Genomic DNA, 20,610 nt, shown 5'->3' with positions numbered 1-20,610 from the left:
TCTCAGCTATCCAGTTTTCTCCATTCTTCAGCTATTTGCCATGCTAGGATCCATTAGTCCTAACTTGAATGGAAGTGAGTATTGACAGAAATATTTTATTCTTAAGATTCCAAAGAATGTAGAGCATATTTTTGAAGTAATAGAGGCTTCAGTCTATAAGCGGGCCACTTATTTTCCTAATAGGTTTACCTCTAAGTCAACTTGAAGCACAGCTTTCAAGATATCAGTTAAAAAAAAAAAATGGTTTCAAACTATTTCATCCTAAGATATTTAAAATGGTTACACCGACTGGCAATTCCCTGAAACAGCTCAATTATAATTGGATATTTTTGTAGCACCCCAAATCCATTATACATATTTAATGCATAGTTCCCAAACCTGCACTAATACAACCATAAACATTCCAATCATACATACCATGGTTTAGTAAGATATTGGTCCCTCCAGATAAAGTCTACAGAGCAGAGGACGGCACAGATCTGTCGCCACTATCTCCTCTAGGGCCCTACAGTAGGCACAAGCAGTTGAGCTTTTACTTTAACTACGGTTATTAAGTTACTAAGATGACAGTGATTGAGTGAATTTAAAAGCAGCCTCACTCTTTTTAATTCATTAAGAGCTGAAATGATAATCTTAGAATAAGGATAAAAAGTGCATTGGAGAATTAAAATGACTGGATTTAATATGGCAAGTAACACATAGAGAGGGATAAAAGTGGGGAGGGAAAGGGAGTTGGGAAGCCCTATACACCAAGTTTCATACGGTTATCCATCAGATTTGTGTTTAGGTACAAATCCGTTGCAATTCAGGTCTTCAAAGGCCAATTACAAATTCAGGATGGAACCTGCACCACAGCAGCATACCAAGCCACTGCAGTGATGACATCTGATCCTTAACCCACTGCGCCACAAGGAAACTGTTAAAAAAACTTTGTTTTCATTTTTGGCTCTCCTGCAGCATATGGAATTCCAGGCCAGGGATCAGATCTGAGCTGCAGTTGTGTTCTATGCCACATCTTTTAACCCACTGTGCTGGGCTGGGGACTGAGCCTGCATCCAGGTGCTGCAGAGATGCCACTGATCTGTTGTGCCACAGTGGGAACTCCAAAAACTTACTTCCTAATAATTGTATTTTAAACTATTAAAACTCAGTAGGCTGGTGAAATAGATATATATTCTCCGTCAATATTAGGGGACTAATACTTTACAAAACCCTCACAGAAATGCTTATTATCCCATTTTACACGACAACTAATAGCCTCTGAGGAAATCTTTTTACAAGGGTAATTCAGTAGCCTGAGTAATAATGTACATTAAAACGTTGGCATCTGTTACATTTGAAGCCAACCAATTGTTCTATCAGTTCCTGTAAGCAACCTACTTGAATATGATAGATTCATCAGGAAAATTTCAATACCATTTATTAAAGTGTTAGAACCAACAACTTTGAAATAAACCATTCATCTAGGATTTTAATTGATTTTTTTTTATAGATGAGAAGAGACCTGAATGCATTTATAACTAAGTAAGAATCTATTAAGACCTCCAAAGCCAATGGAAATGATTTGCCTGATACCTACGGTGGGAAGGGTATAAAGCACAACTGTTCAAAGGTGGTGACTGGCAGAAAATAAACTTTCTCTATTTTCCAGCGACACTGGAAGAAAAAAATACCACTCAGGATATGGACATACATAAAGACGCCTGCCAATGCAAATGTCTATCACTAGGTCCCCTCCCCTTTAAAAAAAGATATTAGGGCATGCATTATCAAATGGGAGTTGTGTCACCACCAAGTAGGACCAAACCCGCCCCCCTCCACTCTTTTAATATATAAAGCAGATACAATACATATACAGCATATCTATGATATTAAAATTTATTGGGGCGCTATTTTTAAAAAAAAGTTTTAAAGGTTTCAAGGGTCAGGTTGATGAGAAAAGATCTAAGAAACACTGAATCAGAAGTAAATCTCTCAGTCACATGCATTTCTTCTCCCCACCATTATTACGCTGTCAGAATATCCTGTTGGCATTTGGCAATTTCATTAAGAACATAATAAAAAATGTCTTTAGGACAATGCTCCCAGAATAATTAAGAAACTTATGATCAGCTCTAAACACATATTTAATTATGGCATCTAAAAGGAGACTTATCCTTAGAAACCGACACCAAGTTAGGAAAATCAATTAACATTTATCTGATCATAATTACAAGTACAATTTTAACATCTATATTAAGAATTACATATCTGAGGCCAGAGGTTGGCACTGGCAGCTGAATTTTAAAATCGCCACTTAAAATTCAAAATGAAAATCTGCTAAGTCTTTTTAGAAAGCATTCCCTTTCTTTACACTATACTGTCACAGGTGACTTATCCATATTATATAATATTGTAGTAAGTTAAACACTGCTTTGTCATTATGAAGGTAAAAACTCTATCATCAAAGATCATAATGTAGTTCTGGAAGACTACACACTCTTTCACTATACACAGTATATAATAAACAGGGTACACTGTACTGCAGTAACATGCGATGATTTGGTTGTAGAAATGTTCATGTGGTTGCCGCTACATCAGAATTCCATGTAGGTGTTTCCAGTTTGAGAGTCATTAAGGACGAAAAGAACAATTATTTAATGCTTACACAGTAGAGACATAGGAACACAGAATATACAATTACCACTAGGTGTTAATATGGAATTTACAAAAAAATAAAAAATTAAAAAGGACTGACCTACATAAACCTAAGCGTAAGGATGGACTTTATTTAAAAAAAAAAAAAAGCCTTTTGAGGACTACAAATTACAAAGTAAAAGCAGATCACTATGTAGAAACCAACTGAATACATTTTGCCTGTGCATGAGAGCTTTATCAAGTTATTCATTTAACAATTTCAGTCCATTCACAATATGATCAGTTATAATGCTCTTCTTCATAAGGTTATTGTATCTTTACTTCAAACTTTATTACATGTTATTTCCTCAAGATGAACTTTTAAACACCAAATTCTTGGCTCATAAGAATGGCACCTTTGATAGGGGCAATATCAATTAGTCTCTAGTTGCATTATTCCAGTTTCATTTCTTTCACCAATCAAAAAAATTTTCAAAACGTTCACATTTAAAACTAAGTCTTTCCACCAAAAAGCGTGGCCACACTTTCTTTTCTAATGACTACATATATAGATGAGAACCAACAAGAAAAGAAAGACGGAAATTCAAAGGCAGCCATTAAAATAAATCGATCAACTGTACAGAAGAGAGATTTGGCTTCTGGCAACTTTTAAAAACTGGCAACAAAGTTAATAGTCAGATGCTTGAGTCATAAGTGAATCTGTGAAGAGAATGAAGCTGGTCCAGTATGATCAAGTAAGAATACATTATCACTGCACTTCTTTGCATTATTTTAAGCCAAGAGGAAATAGGAGCTATATTTAGCGTTTCAAATAGAACATGTCCACCACTTTTCTTTCAACAATTTTCTGGGTTTAGTACATTTACTTTACCTGCACTATGAGTCCTTTCTTACCAATCTAAGTGCGTGAGAAGTGTAAAATACTTAATATGATGCGACTTTTCTAAGACATATTTGAAAATGATTGAATGAAAAAGGACCTCTTTTTTTGTTGTTGTTTTTTTTGTCTTTTGTCTTTTTAGGGCCACACCCGAGGCATTTGGAGGTTCCCCGGCTAGCGGTCTAATAGGAGCTGTAGCTGCCAGCCTACACCACAGCCACAGCAACACCAGATCCGAGCCACATCTGCGACCTACACCACAGCTCGTGGCAATGCCAGATCCTTAATACACCACTGAGTGAGGCCGGAGATTGAACCTGCATCCTCATGGATGCTAGTCAGATTCATTTCTGATGAGCCACGATGGGAACTCCAAAATACTCATTTATTTTGTCTGTAAAGATATAAACTGAATGCAGAAGTTTCTCAATGGGAAAAAGCTCAACTTTTTTTTCCCACCACCTATGCCACATACAATTCCCTCAAGACTTCACTTTCAAGTTTGTTCTCCATTTTAAGGAAAGAAAATCAGAGAGCAGACAATTGAGCTCAAGTACATCTAGGATTAAAAACGCGAGAAAATATTAACATGCAAGCAATGGTCCAAATACTCAAGATTCATGGTAATGAATTCAACTGTATATGAGATTTTCATTGATAAGCAGGGCTTCGGGCATACCAAATTATCACACAAATCACTGCCTTCTGAGACTTTTGGATACTTTTACAGTTTAATTTGCAAACAGAATTTTTATAACAAATTATTTTTAACCAAATCATATCTTGAAAACTGTTCATATAGAAAACCCAGGGAATAAAGTGAACTGTTCATTGTGGAAGTCCTTAAATTACATTATTATCAGTAGAAAATACAGGAGGTAGAAGATAACTGAAAAGACTAATGCAACATTAGATTCAAATCTATAGCTCCTGTAGCTACTTAAAACATGGTTTTAGAAACTAAATCCAACATTTCCAGTAACCATAGAAACAGTTAAAATAAAATTTGCCATGAAAGCCCTTATATCATGCTTGATATAGGGAGGTAGGAAGATGTAAGAACCAGGACACATGAGACATGACATTTTATCTACAACTCCTGTTTGCTTTACTGAGGGTGTGGTTTCAAAATTCAGTCACCTTCTTCAGCTTCAGACTCAGATTCTAGAAAAAGGGAAAAATGCAGTCAAGTATTATATGATTATCGGAAAGCAAAAGTTCCCATTTATAATGTTAAAACTTCTTTACTTATGGAATTTTGTTAATAATGCCCCACTTGTATGAATGGGGATGTTAAAAAGTATTCAATTATAAACATCAAACTTCATAGATGTTTATTAAAAATTCTCAAAAATTTCAATTTTCCTAATTGTTAATATTGTTAATATTATAGCCAAGCCATCAAAATACCTGAGGTCTAGTTTTCTTCGCCTCCCCTAAAGTTAATAAGTTTCTGCAGGTCTGTCATAAATGAACAAAAATCTGTACCCTAGGTACAAATAGTACTCGAATGAAAGAAGGCAGCATGTATGGATACATTCTTGGCCACACTGAAATTAGTTCTCAGGCTTTACCAAACAAATCTCAGAAATGAAAAGACTTATTACCTTCTTCAGCATTTTTGAGCCACTCTACAAACTTTTTCATTTGCTCAAGGAAGACACTTTTCCCCTTTGCGACATGTGCATCTTTATACCACTTCAGAATGGGTTCTTCACTCAGGACTTCAGCTATAAAGAAGAGAGCAACCTTTACATCTGAGGAATTTTCATATAGTAGTTCTCTAACTAAGGCAGTTAGAAACCCCCTAAGGTACAAATGCCTGCATGGCAAAAAGTAAAGTAAAAGTAAAAACAATTATTTTTCTTACAAAATACATCTGCATTCAGAACACTCTCTTAATTGGTTTCTTCAACAAATTAATTTTTAAAGAAAAGGAGAGAAGATGAAATGAGAACCCTATATTAAGAAACCTTTTGGGAGTTCCTGTTGTGGCACAGTGGAAACAAATCCGACTGACTAGTATCCGTGAAGATGTGGGTTTGATCTCTGGCCTCGCTCAGTGGGTTGGGAATCCGACATTGCCATGATCTGTGGTGTAGGTCACAGATGTGGTTCAGATCCTGCATTCTGTGGCTGTGGTGTAGACCGACAGCTATAGCTCCAATGTGACCCCTAGACTGGGAACTTCCACATGCCTCGAGTGCAGTCCTAAAGAAAAAAAAAAACAAAGCAAAACAAACAAAACCCAGTGATTCTCTCAACTGAAGGCAATTTTATCCCTTGGGGACAGCAGACAATGTTTACAAACATTCTTGCAGATGCCCCGGATGCTGTTTAAACACTCTACAAGGCACAGGAGAGTCACCTATAAATGGTTCTGTAATTTTATTTAAAAGAAAAAAAGGGAGTTCTTGTTGTGGCTCAGTAGAAACAAACTAGTATCTGTGAGGATGTGGGTTTGATCCCTGGCCTTGCTCAGTGGGTTAAGGATCCAGTGTTGCAGGCTGGCAGCTGTAGCTCTAGAAACTTCCATATATGCTGCAGGAGTGGCCCTAAGAAAAAAAAAAAAAAAAAAAAAAAAAGAAAAAAAAGAAAAGCGGTCCACATATTTTTTATCATCTTTTTGTCTTTTTTTTTTTTTTTTTTTTTGGTCTTTTTGCCATTTCTTGGGCTGCTCCCGCGGCATATGGAGGTTCCCAGGCTAGGGGTCCAATCAGAGCTGTAGCTGCTGACCTATGCCAGAGCCACAGCAACGTGGGATCTGAGGCGTGTCTGCAACCTACACCACAGCTCACGGCAACGCCGGATCATTAACCCACTGAGCAAGGCCAGGGATCGAACCCGCAACCTCATGGTTCCTAGTCGGATTCGTTAATCACTGCGCCACGACAGGAACTCCACGTCTTTGTCTTTTTTAGGGCTGTACCCATGGCATATGGAAGTTCCCAGGCTAGGGGTCTAATTGGAGCTGTAGCCACCAGCCTACACCACAGCCACAGCAATGTGGGATCCAAGACGTATCTGCAACCTATACCACAGCTCACGGCAATGCCAGATCCTTAACCCACTGATCGAGGCCAGGGATGTACCTGCAACCTCATGGTTCCTAGTTGGACTTGTTAACCACTGAACCACGACGGGAAAGCCTATTACCCTATGCTTAAAACAAAAAAAGAAAAAAGAAAAAAAAAAAAAAAGTATTCCAGGGATGCAGGTAGATCTCTAAGTTTAAAATATAGCTACCAACCAAATCATGTGTCTGGGGAAGACTGGTAGAGTACAGGAGGTAAAGATTGAGACCTTATCAAGAAGGCTGTAGATTTTAATTTGTTAATAAGGTTTAGAGATTTTTTTTTTAGGTTTAGAGACAGTAATTCACTACAAAGTACCAAATTAAATTAGACAACTCAGTTCTGTGATTAGAGTAAATTATTTTAGGGTGCTAATATTCAGAGAACTACTCATTCAAATTATTTTGAGTTTTCTAAGATTTTTGTTAAATCTATTCACAAAATTCAAAATTTAAATTACCTTTAGTACAAAAACAGACAAACAGATCAACAGACCAGAACAGAGAGCCCAGACACCTATGGTCAATTAATCTTTGACAAAGGAAGCAAGAATATAAAATAGGAAAAAGACAGTCTTTTCAGCAAATGGTGCTGGAAAAACAAGATAGCTGCATGTAAATCAGTGAAACTAGAACACATCCTCACACCATGCATACAAAAAAATAAACTCAAAATGACTTAAAAACTTAAAGACTTAAATGTAAGTCATGAAACCATAAAACTCCTAGAAGAGAACATAGATAAAAAACATTCTCTGACATAATAAAACCCTACAAACATTTTATTAGGTGAGTCTCTCAGGGCAATAGAAAAAAATAATACAAACAACTCATACAACTCAACAACAACAAAAACAACCAAATGGAAAAATGGGCAGAAGACTTAAATATATATTTCTCCAAAGAAGGCATATGGATGCCTAGTAGGCACATTAAAAATATTCTCAACATTACTAATTATTAGAGAAATACAAATCAAAGCTATGATGAGGTACCACCTCACGACAGTCCGAATGGCCATCATTAAGAAGTCTAAAGATAACAAATGCTGGGTAGAGTGTGGAGAAAAGGGAACTCTCCTATACTGTTGTTGGGAATGTAAACTGGTATAACCATTATGGACAACAGTATCAAGGTTCCTCAGAAACTGAATATATAATTACCATATGACCCAGCAATCCCACTCCTGGGCTTAAATTCAGACAAAGCTATAATTCAAAAAGATACATGCACCCCCATGTTCACAATAACCAAGCACTATTTCCAACAGCTAAGACAGGGAAACCTAAATGTCCATTGACAGATGAATGGATTAAGATGTGGTATATATACACAATGGAACACTACCTGGCCATAAGAGAACGAAATAATGCCATCTGCAGCAACATGGATACAACTAGATATTCTCATACTAAGTGAATTAGGAAGATAAAGACAAATACCATATGATATAACTTATATGTGGAACCTAAAATACAGCACAAATGAACCTATCTACAAAACATAAACAGACTCAGAGACGGAGAACAGACTTGTGGTTGCTAGGGGAGAGAGAGTGGGATGGACTGGGAGTTTGGGGTTGGTAGATGCAAAGTATTACATTTAGAATGGATAACAATAAGGTCCTATTGTATAGCACAGGGAACTATATCTAATCTCTTGGGACAGACCATAATGGAAGATACTATAAGAAAAAGAAAAAGAATGTGTACACATACACACGCGTGCACGCACACACATGTAACTGGGTCACCTTGCTGCACAGCAGATATTGGTACAATGTTATAAATCAACTATTCTTTAATAAAAAAAAAATTACCTTTATAAAAAAGCACCACTATTTTCTGGAAGGCTTTCATGAAATGAATGTTGTCATAGCAATACTCTTGAATCTTCAGTAACAGAGTCAGCTCAGACTGACCTTGAGTTGTAAAGGCAGCAAGTAGAGGGCTGTATTGCTTTTTTAAGAGAAGGGAGAAAAGATTTAGTCATTTAGTATGATGACCATCCATTACAAATTCCTAAAAGATTACACTCACAGTGAATTATATTCTATTTAGTGGAAGTTAAACCCCAAGGAGTTCCCGTTGTGGCGCAGTGATTAATGAATCCAACTAGGAACCATGAGGTTGCGGGTTTGATCCCTGCCCTTGCTCAGTGGGTTAATGATCCCGTGTTGCTGTGAGCTGTGGTGTAGGTTGCTGTGGCTCTGGCGTAGGCTGGTAGCTACAGCTCTGATTGGACCCCTAGCCTGGGAACCTCCATATGCCCCAGGAGTGGCCCAAGAAATGGCAAAACAAAACAAAACAAAAAAACCCCCTAAAAAACAGTAAAGCAGAAAAATCTATTAAGTACTAAAGTCAAAAAGCAATACTACACCAAGGATTCCAGATAACTGTCAATACAATGCTAATATTTTAATTAAAAATAATAATTAATAACAAAGAATTAAATAATAAAATAATAAAGAATTGTATTTTCCAATATTCTCTCAAAAGCAAACACCAAATTACAAGCTTAAACTATTTTAAAACATGTATTTATTTTTAACCTTTGAGCCAGAGAAAGCCCAAGTCGGATTTTTTAAAAGATTATCATCAATAGTTAATAAGTTATTTGTCTACTTACTGATGGTTTATCCCTGGGACCCACAGGATGTGATAAATCCTTTTAGAAAAAAAACACTGACAACTCACTTATCCCCACTTAAAAGAGGAATATTTTATCAAGGCATAGTTCTAATACCTTCAAGTGCTTAATGGCTTGCTCTGCTACAAGCTCCTCTTTTTTGTTCCATTCCACAGTGCTCATTACACTGGACCACACAATTCCGATGACAACGGGTTCTGGGATGTTGTTTTTTTTCATCTCCTCCTTGACATACAAAATTATCTGCAAAAGAATCCAAATTTAGTACAGAAATGTGTTTTGATATGTAGATACACATATCAAACTTAGACCTTTTACAAAAATACCGTAAACACTTTCCCATGCATCTAGCAATGACCACAAGACTACATATTATTACAGAACTTTCACAATGAGATGGAATGGACTTCTAGTTCAAACCTTAAATTACACGTAAGTAAACTACCCAAGACCAAGATGGAAACAGAAGGGCTGTCTACTGGCTTGTACCCTATGAAATCCCCAAGTGTTATGATTTCTGGGTACCCATAAGGCAATGAATATGAAAAAGACTGAGGCAGGAGTTCCCGTTGTGGCAAAGTGGAAGCAAATCTGACTAGGAACCATGAAAGCTGTGGATTCGATCCCTGGCCTTGCTCAGCAGTTTAAGGATCCAGTGTTGCTGTGGCTACAGCTCTGATTTGACTCCTAGCCTGGGAGTCTCCATATGTCATAGATGTGGTCCTAAAAAGATTAAAGACAAAAAACAAAAACAAAAACAAAACAAAACAAAAAAAAGAAAAGAAAAGAAAAAGAAGATGATGGATGTAAATAAAGCCTCAGCATAACATTCTATATGGTGAAATACTTTAAAAGTTTCTCAAATGAGTGAAAAATTTTCTTTGCCAGAAACTTAGCCATATAAAGACTGTTCAAACAGGGGTTCCCGTCGTGGCACAGTGGTTAACGAATCCGACTAGGAACCATGAGGTTGCGGGTTCGGTCCCTGCCCCTGCTCAGTGGGTTAACGATCTGGCGTTGCTGTGAGCTGTGGTGTAGGTTGCAGGCGCGGCTCGGATCCCGCGTTGCTGTGGCTCTGGCGTAGGCCGGCAGCTACAGCTCCGATTGGACCCCTAGCCTGGAAACCTCCATATGCCGCAAAAGCGGCCCAATAAATAGCAAAAAGACAAAAAAAAAAAAAAAGACTGTTCAAACAAAAATATCTTACATCCTTAAATGGATCACCACGGGACATCTGTTCTTGAAGTTCTTTCTGGAGTTCCTTACGAGCTCCTATGGTTTGCTGATTCCGAACATATTCCGAAAGTTCTTTCAAGCCTGCCTCAGTAAAATACTTCGTGAAGTGTTCAACGCTTTGTTTATTGGCAGGAAAAAGTTCCTGAAAGAAAAACTTAATCTGGTTAATGGTCTTCAAATCAAATTAAGAAAACCACTTTTCTCTTTTTACAAATTAGAAATGGGAAAGTTGCCTATTACACTTTGCTGAAGTGTTGGCAAGAACGTGAACAATGAAAAGTTACAAACCATCAGTCTGTTATCCATGCTCACTTTCCGAAGACTTGCAGCTACTGCATTGATATCTTTTTCATTTATCCATGATTTAAAGAGCTTTACAGCAAAAGCTGCTGAAACCCCTGTAGAACAAAAGAGCTTATTTAACAGAACTACCCTCCTGGATTTCAACTACTCTATCTCCATTTCCTTCCTCTGAGGTGCCACCAGAAGACTTAGTCACTTTATCCCCAAACTTACTCCTGAACTTCCCCCTGCCACTCACTGCCTACCACGCCACTCCAAGTTCTCTTCCTATCTGTTTGCCAGTCATGTATTGTTAGTCAGGTTAAACGGTTTTCTAATGTGTAAAATGAGGGTAACAGTTCTTACACTTGACAGGGTTGTTATGAGAGTTAAAATAAGGCATGTTAAATAGTACTCTAAGCAGTAAAAAAAAAAGTTAGCTTTAAAATTACTATACAGAATAATTTAACTATGGAAACAACAAAAGGGAACTTATTTCTTTTTCAGCTTCCCATTTCTCCCAAGATCATTTTCTCTATTCTCCCAATTGAATTAATTTCTCTCTGCGTTTCTATGACATTTCTTTTTGTTTTATAATCAGTCACATTTTGTCTAGACCCTGGATATTTGCTAAAGAAAGTCATTAAGCCTAGATGCCAAAGGTACACAAAATCTGCATAAGCTATATTCTATCAGTTCATCTTTCATGCTTTGCTCTACCCTCAGCCAACTAAAGATCATCCTTTACTAAAGGTTGATTGATTACCTTCTTTAACCAAGTTCTCATTATAAAGGCTATTAAGAATGGATGCATTAAGTGTTCCATTAGCCAGAAGAACACCAGTCAACATAGCCAGCTTGTTCCTCTCCGACTCTGAAAAACCCTTTAAGAACAGCAGCAGCTATAAAAGTAAATAGATAAGAGTTAAAAGAACAATTGCATTATATAAGGAGAAGTAGTAAAGCATATTACATTGATTAAAACTGGGCTCTGGGGCCTATCCATTCAAGTTTGTATCTCGGTTACATCACTCACTAGCTGACTGATCCTGGGCAAGTTACTTCCTCTCAGTTTCCTCAGATATAAATGAAACTTGTCTCACAGGGCTTTTGTGAATACTAAATAAGTTAATAATTAGGATAGTGCCTTGAACTTATTAAATGTTACTACACACACACACATTACATATATATATATATATATATATATATATTTTTTTTTTTTTTTGCTTTTTAGGGCCGTACCCATGGCATATGGAGGTTCCCAGGCTAGGGATCCAATCAGCACTACAGCTGCCAGCGTACACCACAGCCACAGCAACGCAGGATCCAAGCCACATCTGTGACCTACACCACAGCTCACGGCAACGCCAGATCCTTAACACACTGAGTGAGAACAGGGATCTAACCCGCAATCTATGGCTCCTAGTGGGATTCATTTCCCCTGCACCACGACGGGAACTCCCTCAATGTTAGTGTTAACATTACCAAATTTTCCATACACCTATATGTAGAATGTCTAAGACTCAAAGAACAATTATGTTAAATTTCTCTTTCTCAATGTGTTTAACTCTGATCTGTTACCCTGCTTCTGAACAAAGGGCACTTTGATTTTTACACCTCTGCCACTTTTTTGGATATAGAGCTAAGAAACAGTGTATGGCAAATTAAACTGGATGACATCCTCTCAAACTACATTTCAAAGACAGCCTACCTAAATATCTAAAATTATCTCAAATTCATGGCAGAATCAGGATGTCACATGCCCCTCTTTGACCCCCAACCTTTTGTTTTTCACAAAGCATACTGCTGTTCATACCTTTTTCACTTCATCTTCAAAACCTTTCTCCAGGTATTTGTAGCGCCTGATTAACTTGTTAAAAACCTATAAAAACAGTAAAGGAATGGAATGATACCTTCATATATATAAATGGCATACTGCTGAAAGATCTAGGTGAGGGCCAATAAGACCTCTCCCACAGTAAAGAAATGAACCTTTTATCAGCTCAAGAAATCTGTCAACTCCTAAACCCTACAATATAATAGTTAAGTTTAATCACCACCCCGCAAGATTTTATTGCCAAATATCAAAGACTAATTATTGCTTAAATAAAAAGTCACTTTACCCATTTGTAGACTATTGACAGAATGATAAAAAATATAGTTCTACTTTCCTAATGACATAGATAACAAACCCTAGGTTAGATGCACTTGAATTCTTTGCTTACAGTAATGCCAGCACAACTATGTATGAAACTTTCAAGTAAAATTTTGTCTGATAAAGAAGCTAATCTGCCTATTACTCATTCACCTTTAAAAAGCTATATGCAGAATAACTCAGTGATGAAAATCACGGCAGGGAACTGATTTTCCTTTTTCAGCCTGACCCTTTTCTTTAAAAAGTGGATTAATTCTAGAGGGACAGATAGAAAAGAAGAGCTAATTCTACTTTTCTACGTTGTCTTCCTCAAAACATTTTTCAAGTTCCTATATCATCATATTGCACCAAGAACATCTCTAAATCTTCAGCTCAAATTCCTTCAACCTCTACCAGCAACCTCTTAAAAGCAGACTGCTTCATAAACACTAGCCAGTTAAAAGCTAACTGAAATTAGTAATTTACCTGAGCAAATGCTTGCATGGTCTCTAGGTCTTCTTGTGCTGCAAACACACAGACATCTGTCCGCATCATGTCGTCTGCCAGTGTACCACCTGGGGCTAAGGTATATTTTACAAAAAATTTACAATGACCTTCATTTAAAATTAGTAATTATAATTTTTTTTGTTGGTCTTTTTAGGGCCACATCTGCAGCATGGAAGTTCCCAGGCTTGGGCTTGAGTCAGAGCTGTAGCTGCCAGCCTATGCCACAGTGACACAGGATCTAACTGTGACCCACACTACAGCTCATGGCAGTGCCACATCCTCAGCCCACTGAGTGAGGACAAGGATCAAACCTGTGTCCTCATGGCCACTAGATAGGTTCACTACTGCTGAGCCACAACGGGAACTCCTAAAATTTATTTTTATTTTTTATTTATTTATTTTTTGTCTTTTTGCTATTTCTTGGGCCGCTCCCGCGGCATATGGAGGTTTCCAGGCTAGGGGTTGAATCGGAGCTGTAGCCACCAGCCTACGCCAGAGCCACAGCAACGGGGGATCGGAGCCTCGTCTGCAACCTACACCACAGCTCACGGTAATGCCGGATCATTAACCCACTGAACAAGTGCAGGGATTGAACCCGCAACCTCATGGTTCCTAATCGGATTCGTTAATCACTGCGCCACGATGGGAACTCCCCTAAAATTTATTTTTATGTTTCAGGTGTATAGCATTATAGTTCGTCATGTCATAATATACCAGTCAATCTTATTTTCTATAAGGATTCTCATCATAAAATGATAGAAACTCTGAGATGATCTGAAAGCACAATTTCTCAGTTGGAACAGAATGGGGAATGAAGTCAGTGGAGTAGATGGAGGAAGATTAATAAAAATTGTTGAGGGAGTTCCTCAAACAACTGGCTTGGCAGTAACGAACCTATTATTCATGAGGATGCAGGGCCAACCCTGACCTTGCTTAGTAGGCTAATGATCCAGCGTTGCTGTGCTGTGGCTGTGGCATAGGCCGATTAGACCCCCAGCCTGGGAACTTCATATACTGCAAGTGCAGCCCTAAAAAGCAAAAAAAAAAAAAAAAAAAGTGTAAGTTGGGTAGCACGTCAGAAGTGTATTATATTTATATTATTTATTTATTTATTTATTTAGGGCCACACTCACGGCATATGGGGTTCCTAGGCTAGGGGTCAAATCAGAGCTGTAGCTGCTGGCCTATGCCACAGCCACACCAGATCTGAGCCGGGTCTGCGACCTATATACCACAGCTCATGGCAATGCTGGATCCTTAACCCACTGAGGCCAGGGATTGAACCCTCGTTCTCATGGAAACTAGTTGGGTTTCTTACCACTGAGCCACAATGGGAACTTCCCATTTTACTATTTTTCTCTAGGATATGTTTGAAAATCTCCTTATTAAAAAAGATTCTTTACGCAGGGCTTCCGTGCCTGCCTGCTTGCATTTCTCACAAGCGTCCTATCTTAATAAATCTATTTCTTGCCTAAAAAAACAAAACAAAAACCAAATAAAAAAGATTCTTTACAAAACGTTACTACAGTAAAAGAGACACTCATTTGACTAGGTATTAGAACCTATGACGATTAAGTTCCCAGCTTCACCATGGGGCAACTGTTTGACTGCCTGCAAGCCACTGAAGCCTCTCTAAGCCCCCACTCTGCATGTATACAAATAAGAGTTCTGATTCTATCAGCTTGACTGTGAGGGTCAATACAATGTTACTTGTGAAAATATTTTGAAATACCTTAAAGAGCTCTAGAAAATCATCTGAGGATATGTAACTAAGTAGCAGTTCTGTTAAGATATCCTGAGCTGAGGAAAGTGAAGGCAAGAATAAGAGCAGTTCTATGCAGTAGAAATATAATGTGAACCACATAATGTAATTTCAAATCTTCTAGTAGCCATAGTAAAAGAAAAAAAAAAAGGTGAAATTAATTTTGATATACTTTGAACACATCAAAAATATCATGATTTTAACATTTCGGTATTCAAAAATCCAATGTATATTTTCAGGACATCTCAATTTGGACTAGCCACATTCTAAGTGACTGATAGTTAGTTACATGTGGTTAGAGGATAGTAATATATTTTTGAACCTCAGCTGGTTTAATCCATGGATGTGGAACCCTTGGATATGGAGGGTTGGTATATTTGGTAAGACCTAACAATAGGGATTTCTTCATTAACTGAGAGTGTACAAACACAGGTTGGAAAAAAAATCACTGATGGGGGATGTTGTAGGGACAAGGACTGGGGTATCAGACAGAAAAGTCTTTCCTAAGAATTCTCTTGTGGTGCAGAGTGTTAAGGATCTGGTAGTGGGGGTTTGATCCCTGGCCTGGGAACTTCCACATGCTGTGGGTGCAGCCAAAAAAGGAAAAAAAAAAAAAAAAAAAAGAGAGAGAGAGAATAGTCTTCCCCAAAGGTTATGATTCTGTAACTGATTTAAAATACAAAGCTAGACAGAGCAAAAAAGCTGCAAATTTACTATAATTTTGTGAAGAAAAAAAGGGAGGGAATCCTAAAGGAGTAATAATAAAACAGAAATGAAGCCGTCCCAATTTGATGGGTTTGTCAAAATAGTTTATATTCTAGGTTCTACATAATCCCCATATATTACTCTTCCTACAAAACCCAGACACTTACCCAGCATTCCGCCGGCCACCAGAATGTCAAAGAGTGTTTCTGCATATCGGCGGTAATCAAGTTTTGCTCCAGAAGCATCAAGAAACTTTGCTACTGCTTCCAAATCAGTACCAGTTTCAGTTAAGCCTTGAATAATACAGTCTTGAAACTGAGTAGGGTCAAACCTCTCTTTTTCATCTGGAGTGGAAACCCCAAAACGTTCAGTTTTAAAAGGCTTATTACCAAAATGCTTCGAAACCACAATCTTATGAAGCTGTAACTACTGAATAAATTAACCACATTCATCACAATTTCACTTATTTCAACAGCTGGAGAAAACAAACACTACCAAGCAAACACAACAGGAGACTGACATAGATCCTTTGCAAATTTCACCCCAGCAAGTGCAAGGCAGGACTGCCTAATCACAAGTGTGTGGCTTTTCTACTACTTTTCACACAAGTGAGCTGGTGTGTTTCTAATACCAGGAGACAATTTCCACCTGGAATGCTTTTATTGCCTCTGAGCTTTTCTGAAATTTAGGACATCTTCTATACCTCAGGTAAATTTTATTCCAGAGTGAAATTTTATCTAAATACTGGAGCTGCTGATTTTCCTTAATGCCCGTAACACCTCCTATTTTTTTTTTTAATCACTCATTTAGTACTTATTAAGGTAATCTTTCCAATAACTATTTTTCATTTATTGAGTATCTAATACATGACAAAATATGCAGTAGAAGACTTGCTTTAATCCTCAGCAGATATTCTCAACTCTTACTCAGGAGAGAAACTGAAGGCCAGAGAAACTGGGTAACCAAGAGACTATACTGTGCAGCACTTAAGGATAGAGGCTCTGGATTCAAACTACCTGGTTCAAATCGAGATCTAAATTAATCGTCTGAATCGAGCACTTAATTGTCTGAATTTGAGCAACTGTGGTGATTAAGAGAGTAGTGCCTATCTCACAAAGTTGTTGTGAATATTAAATGATATAAATAAAATAGAAAGCACTCTAAACAGTGCCTTGAGTACATCCCTAGCCTTTACTTACTGAGTTGCTCTCACACACTCCAGGATAGGGACTGATTTCCCTATCTAGGTTAGATTTCCACACAGCACTAGGATGCCTGACTCTTCCCTGTTTGCCTAGGACTTTGTTTTTAGGACTGAAAGGCCTATGCCCTGGGAACCCTACTCAGCGCCAGGCAAAATGGGATGGTTGCTGCTCATTGTACCCAGACCCAAGAATTGGGAGGCCATGAATGATCTCAATCTGGAACTGGGGAAGTGACATTGCTTCCTGATATTAACAATAATAAAACTATTTGGTACTATATTTACACAAAGGTGTTACCACTAATCTATATACTTGAGGATACAGACTTTTTTCCCCCATTATTGCTGAACTGCTCTGGTTCCCAACTTCTATTCCTCCTCTCGAGAAAATGTACTGGCTTAAATCTAAATGAATCTGCAAACACTAGAACCAAATCACTCCTTGGTCTTCTGGCTATAATGGGGGAGACTACATTTAGAGATTATAAAGATTCTGTAATATAGATCTCAAAGTGTCTGCCATTCAGGGAAAAAACACAATTTTTAACCAGCAGCCTACCCAGTCCTCTATTTCCTCAAAAGTTCCTTGTAAAATAAGGTCAACACGTGTGACATTGAAAAGTTTAGGGGGAAAATTTTAAACTCAACACAAAATATATCTCAGATCATCTCATTTAACTTTGTATCACTAGTTCAGTGCCGTGCTATAGAATTCAACATTCATCTAAGTATCCACTAAAACACAGAAGTAGTTAATATAATTCTCATACTTTTCTTACTATGTCTATGAAGAAATAGTTTCAAAAGACACTGCAATATGAACTTTGTCCCACAATTAACTTCCATGGGTTAGAGTCTGATTTTTTTCTCTCACAAATCTACACAAAGTTTGGGTGAAACTAGTAATCACAGTAAGAACTCTCCTTTTATAAATTAACCCTTTCTCTCAAGCAAAAATTTGCTTAAATGAAATTTAGCTAGTGAAAATGCAGCCCATGCTTTTTTCTTGAGGTACTTTATCTTCACAGTAAAGACTATCCACAAGCCTGCATATATATTATACACACACACACACACACACACACACACGCAGACAGACAGACACCAAACATATTAAAGGCAGTGGAACTATTAAGGGTGTATTTGAAATGGCAGTCAACTAGAAATTCAGGTTCTCTTCTAGGCAACAGTCTGCCAGAGGAGCCAAGATATAAAAGTTATTCTGGAGGTCTGAAGAGAGATATTATGAAAACAAGTATTTACCTCTTTTTCTGGTTTTAAAACGCTGGCCTGATAGCGTTGGCTTTTGCTGCTTTTGATTATTCATAAAAGACACCCTGGTGGGGGGAAAATAAAGCCTTAAAAATAACATGCATTTTAAAAACAAAGCATCAAACCTTGGTCTAGGGACTTATAAACCACACAGATCATAAACTTTCAGACAAGCAATAGACCTGGGCAGGCACAAAGAACTGCCTTTGCCTGAACTAAATATAAGTTTTAAATCCGCATTTCTTTCTACAAAAAAAAAAAAAAAAAACAAAAACCGTTTTAAAGACGGAATGTGAAGGATACTTTTAAATGACTTTACAGTGCCACAGTGACTGGTGGCAAATCACCCATCATAAACATAGTTTAGGCTCTTCCTCGTTCCTCTTTAAACTCGCCTACATCTTCCATTACTTCTAAGTACTAAAGAGGGCTAAACAGAGATGACCACCAGAGTCAGGAGGTATCCAAAACATGTACATCAATTTAAAGACACAGTCAGAAGGCGAATCCCTTCATCTGAGGAGCAGCACTACCCTCCCCTCAAGTCGTGCCCGTAACCGCAGAGGCCGCTTGCACCACTCCTGCCTTCAAAAGAACCTGAAAGCAGGCCAGCCTCCTTCGCCCAATACTCTCCTATCCAAGCCTCCTCCCGCGGCACGTGTTTCCCCATCCAACTCTTCCTGTGCCTCCCGGCCGAGCCACAGACAACCTGCCCCCGCCCAGGACCCCTCAGCCCCAGGCAGGGCGCCGTAGGGGCTGCTCCTCGTCTGCAGCCCCTTCTCTACTGACCCCGTCGACGGCGGAGGCGGCCGCCGCAACGAGCGGATCACAGGAGCCGAGGCGCTTCGCGCCGGGGGCCCCGCCGCTCCGTACATCCGCCCGCCCTCCAGCGAAAGCAGCGGCGGTGGGGGCGGCCGCAGTGGTGGTGGCGGCTCCTCCGCCCCGCCCGCCGGAAGCCCCCCACGCGTACATCACCCAACAGAGGCCGCGGTGGCTTTGTTACCCAGGCCGGGCAGGGCCGGAGGGGGGGTCTGCCTCGCCCACCGCCTCTGCCTCCGCGGGGCACACACAGGACCCTCGTTCCGGTCCGGGCAGCCGTCCCTCGGCCTCCCCGCTGAGGCGGCGGCCCCGATCCCCGAATCCAGGCCCTGGATCCCGTCCGGCCTCATGCGGCGGCCTCCGCCCGGGCCCATCCAAGCTGGGCCGCACAGGGCCTGCCGCCTCCTTCACCCTCTGCTCAGCGACGAGGAGCCACAACGTCGGCCCAAGATGAGCGAGGTCTGCGCCTCACCGAATTTAAGGCGAAGAGAAAAGAGCCAGAAATCCCGGAGGTGGCGGCAACTGCGGCGGTGTCTCCTCTGCGACCGGAACTAACGCGAGGAGGTGGCGGAGGGAAGAGGTGCCACCCCCGCCCCGGTCTGTGTCCTATCGCGAGATTTCCTCCTCTGGGGCTCTCCCCCGCCCCTCCCTGATCGCGGCTTTGGGGCATGGGATGAGAAAGGAGGTGAAGGAAGCCGAGAGGATTTTGAAGGCTTCTTTATTCCCTCACTGGGTTCTAGGTTTCCAGGACGTTTATCCTAGATTAGACCATCTTTCTATCACCGCCGCATCATCGGGTCTCTTAGTTGGCACTCGGAGGGATTAGGAAAACGAATATTCCCTACCACCCCCGCCGGTGCCGAGGAAGTTGGACACGTCCGCTCTGAGTCCCTTCTCCACCGACCTCCTTCTCTAGCGCCGGAAGTCGGAGCCCAAGGGCTGGGGGCGCCTGAGTCCTTCGTGGGCAAAGGCTGAGTTTGGTAAAGTGTCTACACCTGGCTTCCACTCCAGCCCGCGTTGGCAGAACTTGCTCAGGTTAAGTCCGGAGCGAGGCAACATTGCTTTGCAGTGCTGGCTGGGTGGGGTCGTGCACTGCCTCTCTTAAGAGGGAGGAAAATGCAGATTGGTGTCGGAAGGAAACTCGGTCCTCCGAATGTGACCGCCATCCTTGTCTGTGGTCTCTGTAGTTCCCTCTTGAGTATGTTGGTTGTGGGGACTCGGAGATCATCGGAATCCCCTGGAGGACTTGTTAAAACACACTGCTGAGCTTCACCCGAAGTATGTAGATCTGGTGTGGGAATGTGCATTTCCAGCCAATTCCTTGTGATGCTTGATGCTGCTGGTCTAGGTACCACATATGAGAACCACTAAATTAATAAAACGTTTCACTAATAAAAATAATTGCTACTTTAGCAGGTATGTGTCATGCATTCTTCTAAGCATTTTC

At 39.7% G+C, this 20,610-nt stretch overlaps 1 protein-coding gene across 2 annotated transcripts; it reads right to left on the bottom strand.

Moving 5' to 3' along the window:
- BZW1 (basic leucine zipper and W2 domains 1) lies at positions 1,856-19,751 on the bottom strand. Of its 2 annotated transcripts, none has more exons than XM_021074514.1 (12): positions 19,348-19,751; positions 18,336-18,409; positions 16,036-16,212; positions 13,381-13,475; positions 12,577-12,642; positions 11,524-11,659; positions 10,764-10,873; positions 10,447-10,617; positions 9,336-9,482; positions 8,410-8,548; positions 5,125-5,247; positions 1,856-4,681 (listed from the first exon to the last, which is right to left on the bottom strand). In XM_021074514.1, the coding sequence occupies exons 2-12, from the start codon at positions 18,397-18,399 to the stop codon at positions 4,650-4,652; spliced, it is 1,260 nt and encodes a 419-aa protein (XP_020930173.1). In that variant the 5' UTR covers positions 18,400-18,409; positions 19,348-19,751; the 3' UTR covers positions 1,856-4,649.

The sequence above is a fragment of the Sus scrofa genome, chromosome 15 (genome assembly GCF_000003025.6).
Source record: "Sus scrofa isolate TJ Tabasco breed Duroc chromosome 15, Sscrofa11.1, whole genome shotgun sequence".
Lineage (NCBI taxonomy): Eukaryota > Metazoa > Chordata > Mammalia > Artiodactyla > Suidae > Sus > Sus scrofa.
The sequence above is the reverse complement of the archived record's forward strand: the minus strand, read 5'-3'. Positions and strand labels throughout refer to the sequence as shown.

Excerpts from the sequence above, each read along its gene's own strand:
- BZW1 (XM_021074514.1), bottom strand. The coding sequence starts at position 18,399 with ATGAATAATCAAAAGCAGCAAAAGCCAACGCTATCAGGCCAGCGTTTT. Across the intron at positions 9,483-10,446 it reads GTGGTGATCCATTTAAGGAT|ATAATTTTGTATGTCAAGGA; the intron begins GTAAGATATTTT and ends ATTCTTTTGCAG. Across the intron at positions 8,549-9,335 it reads AAGCCATTAAGCACTTGAAG|CAATACAGCCCTCTACTTGC; the intron begins GTATTAGAACTA and ends CTCTTAAAAAAG.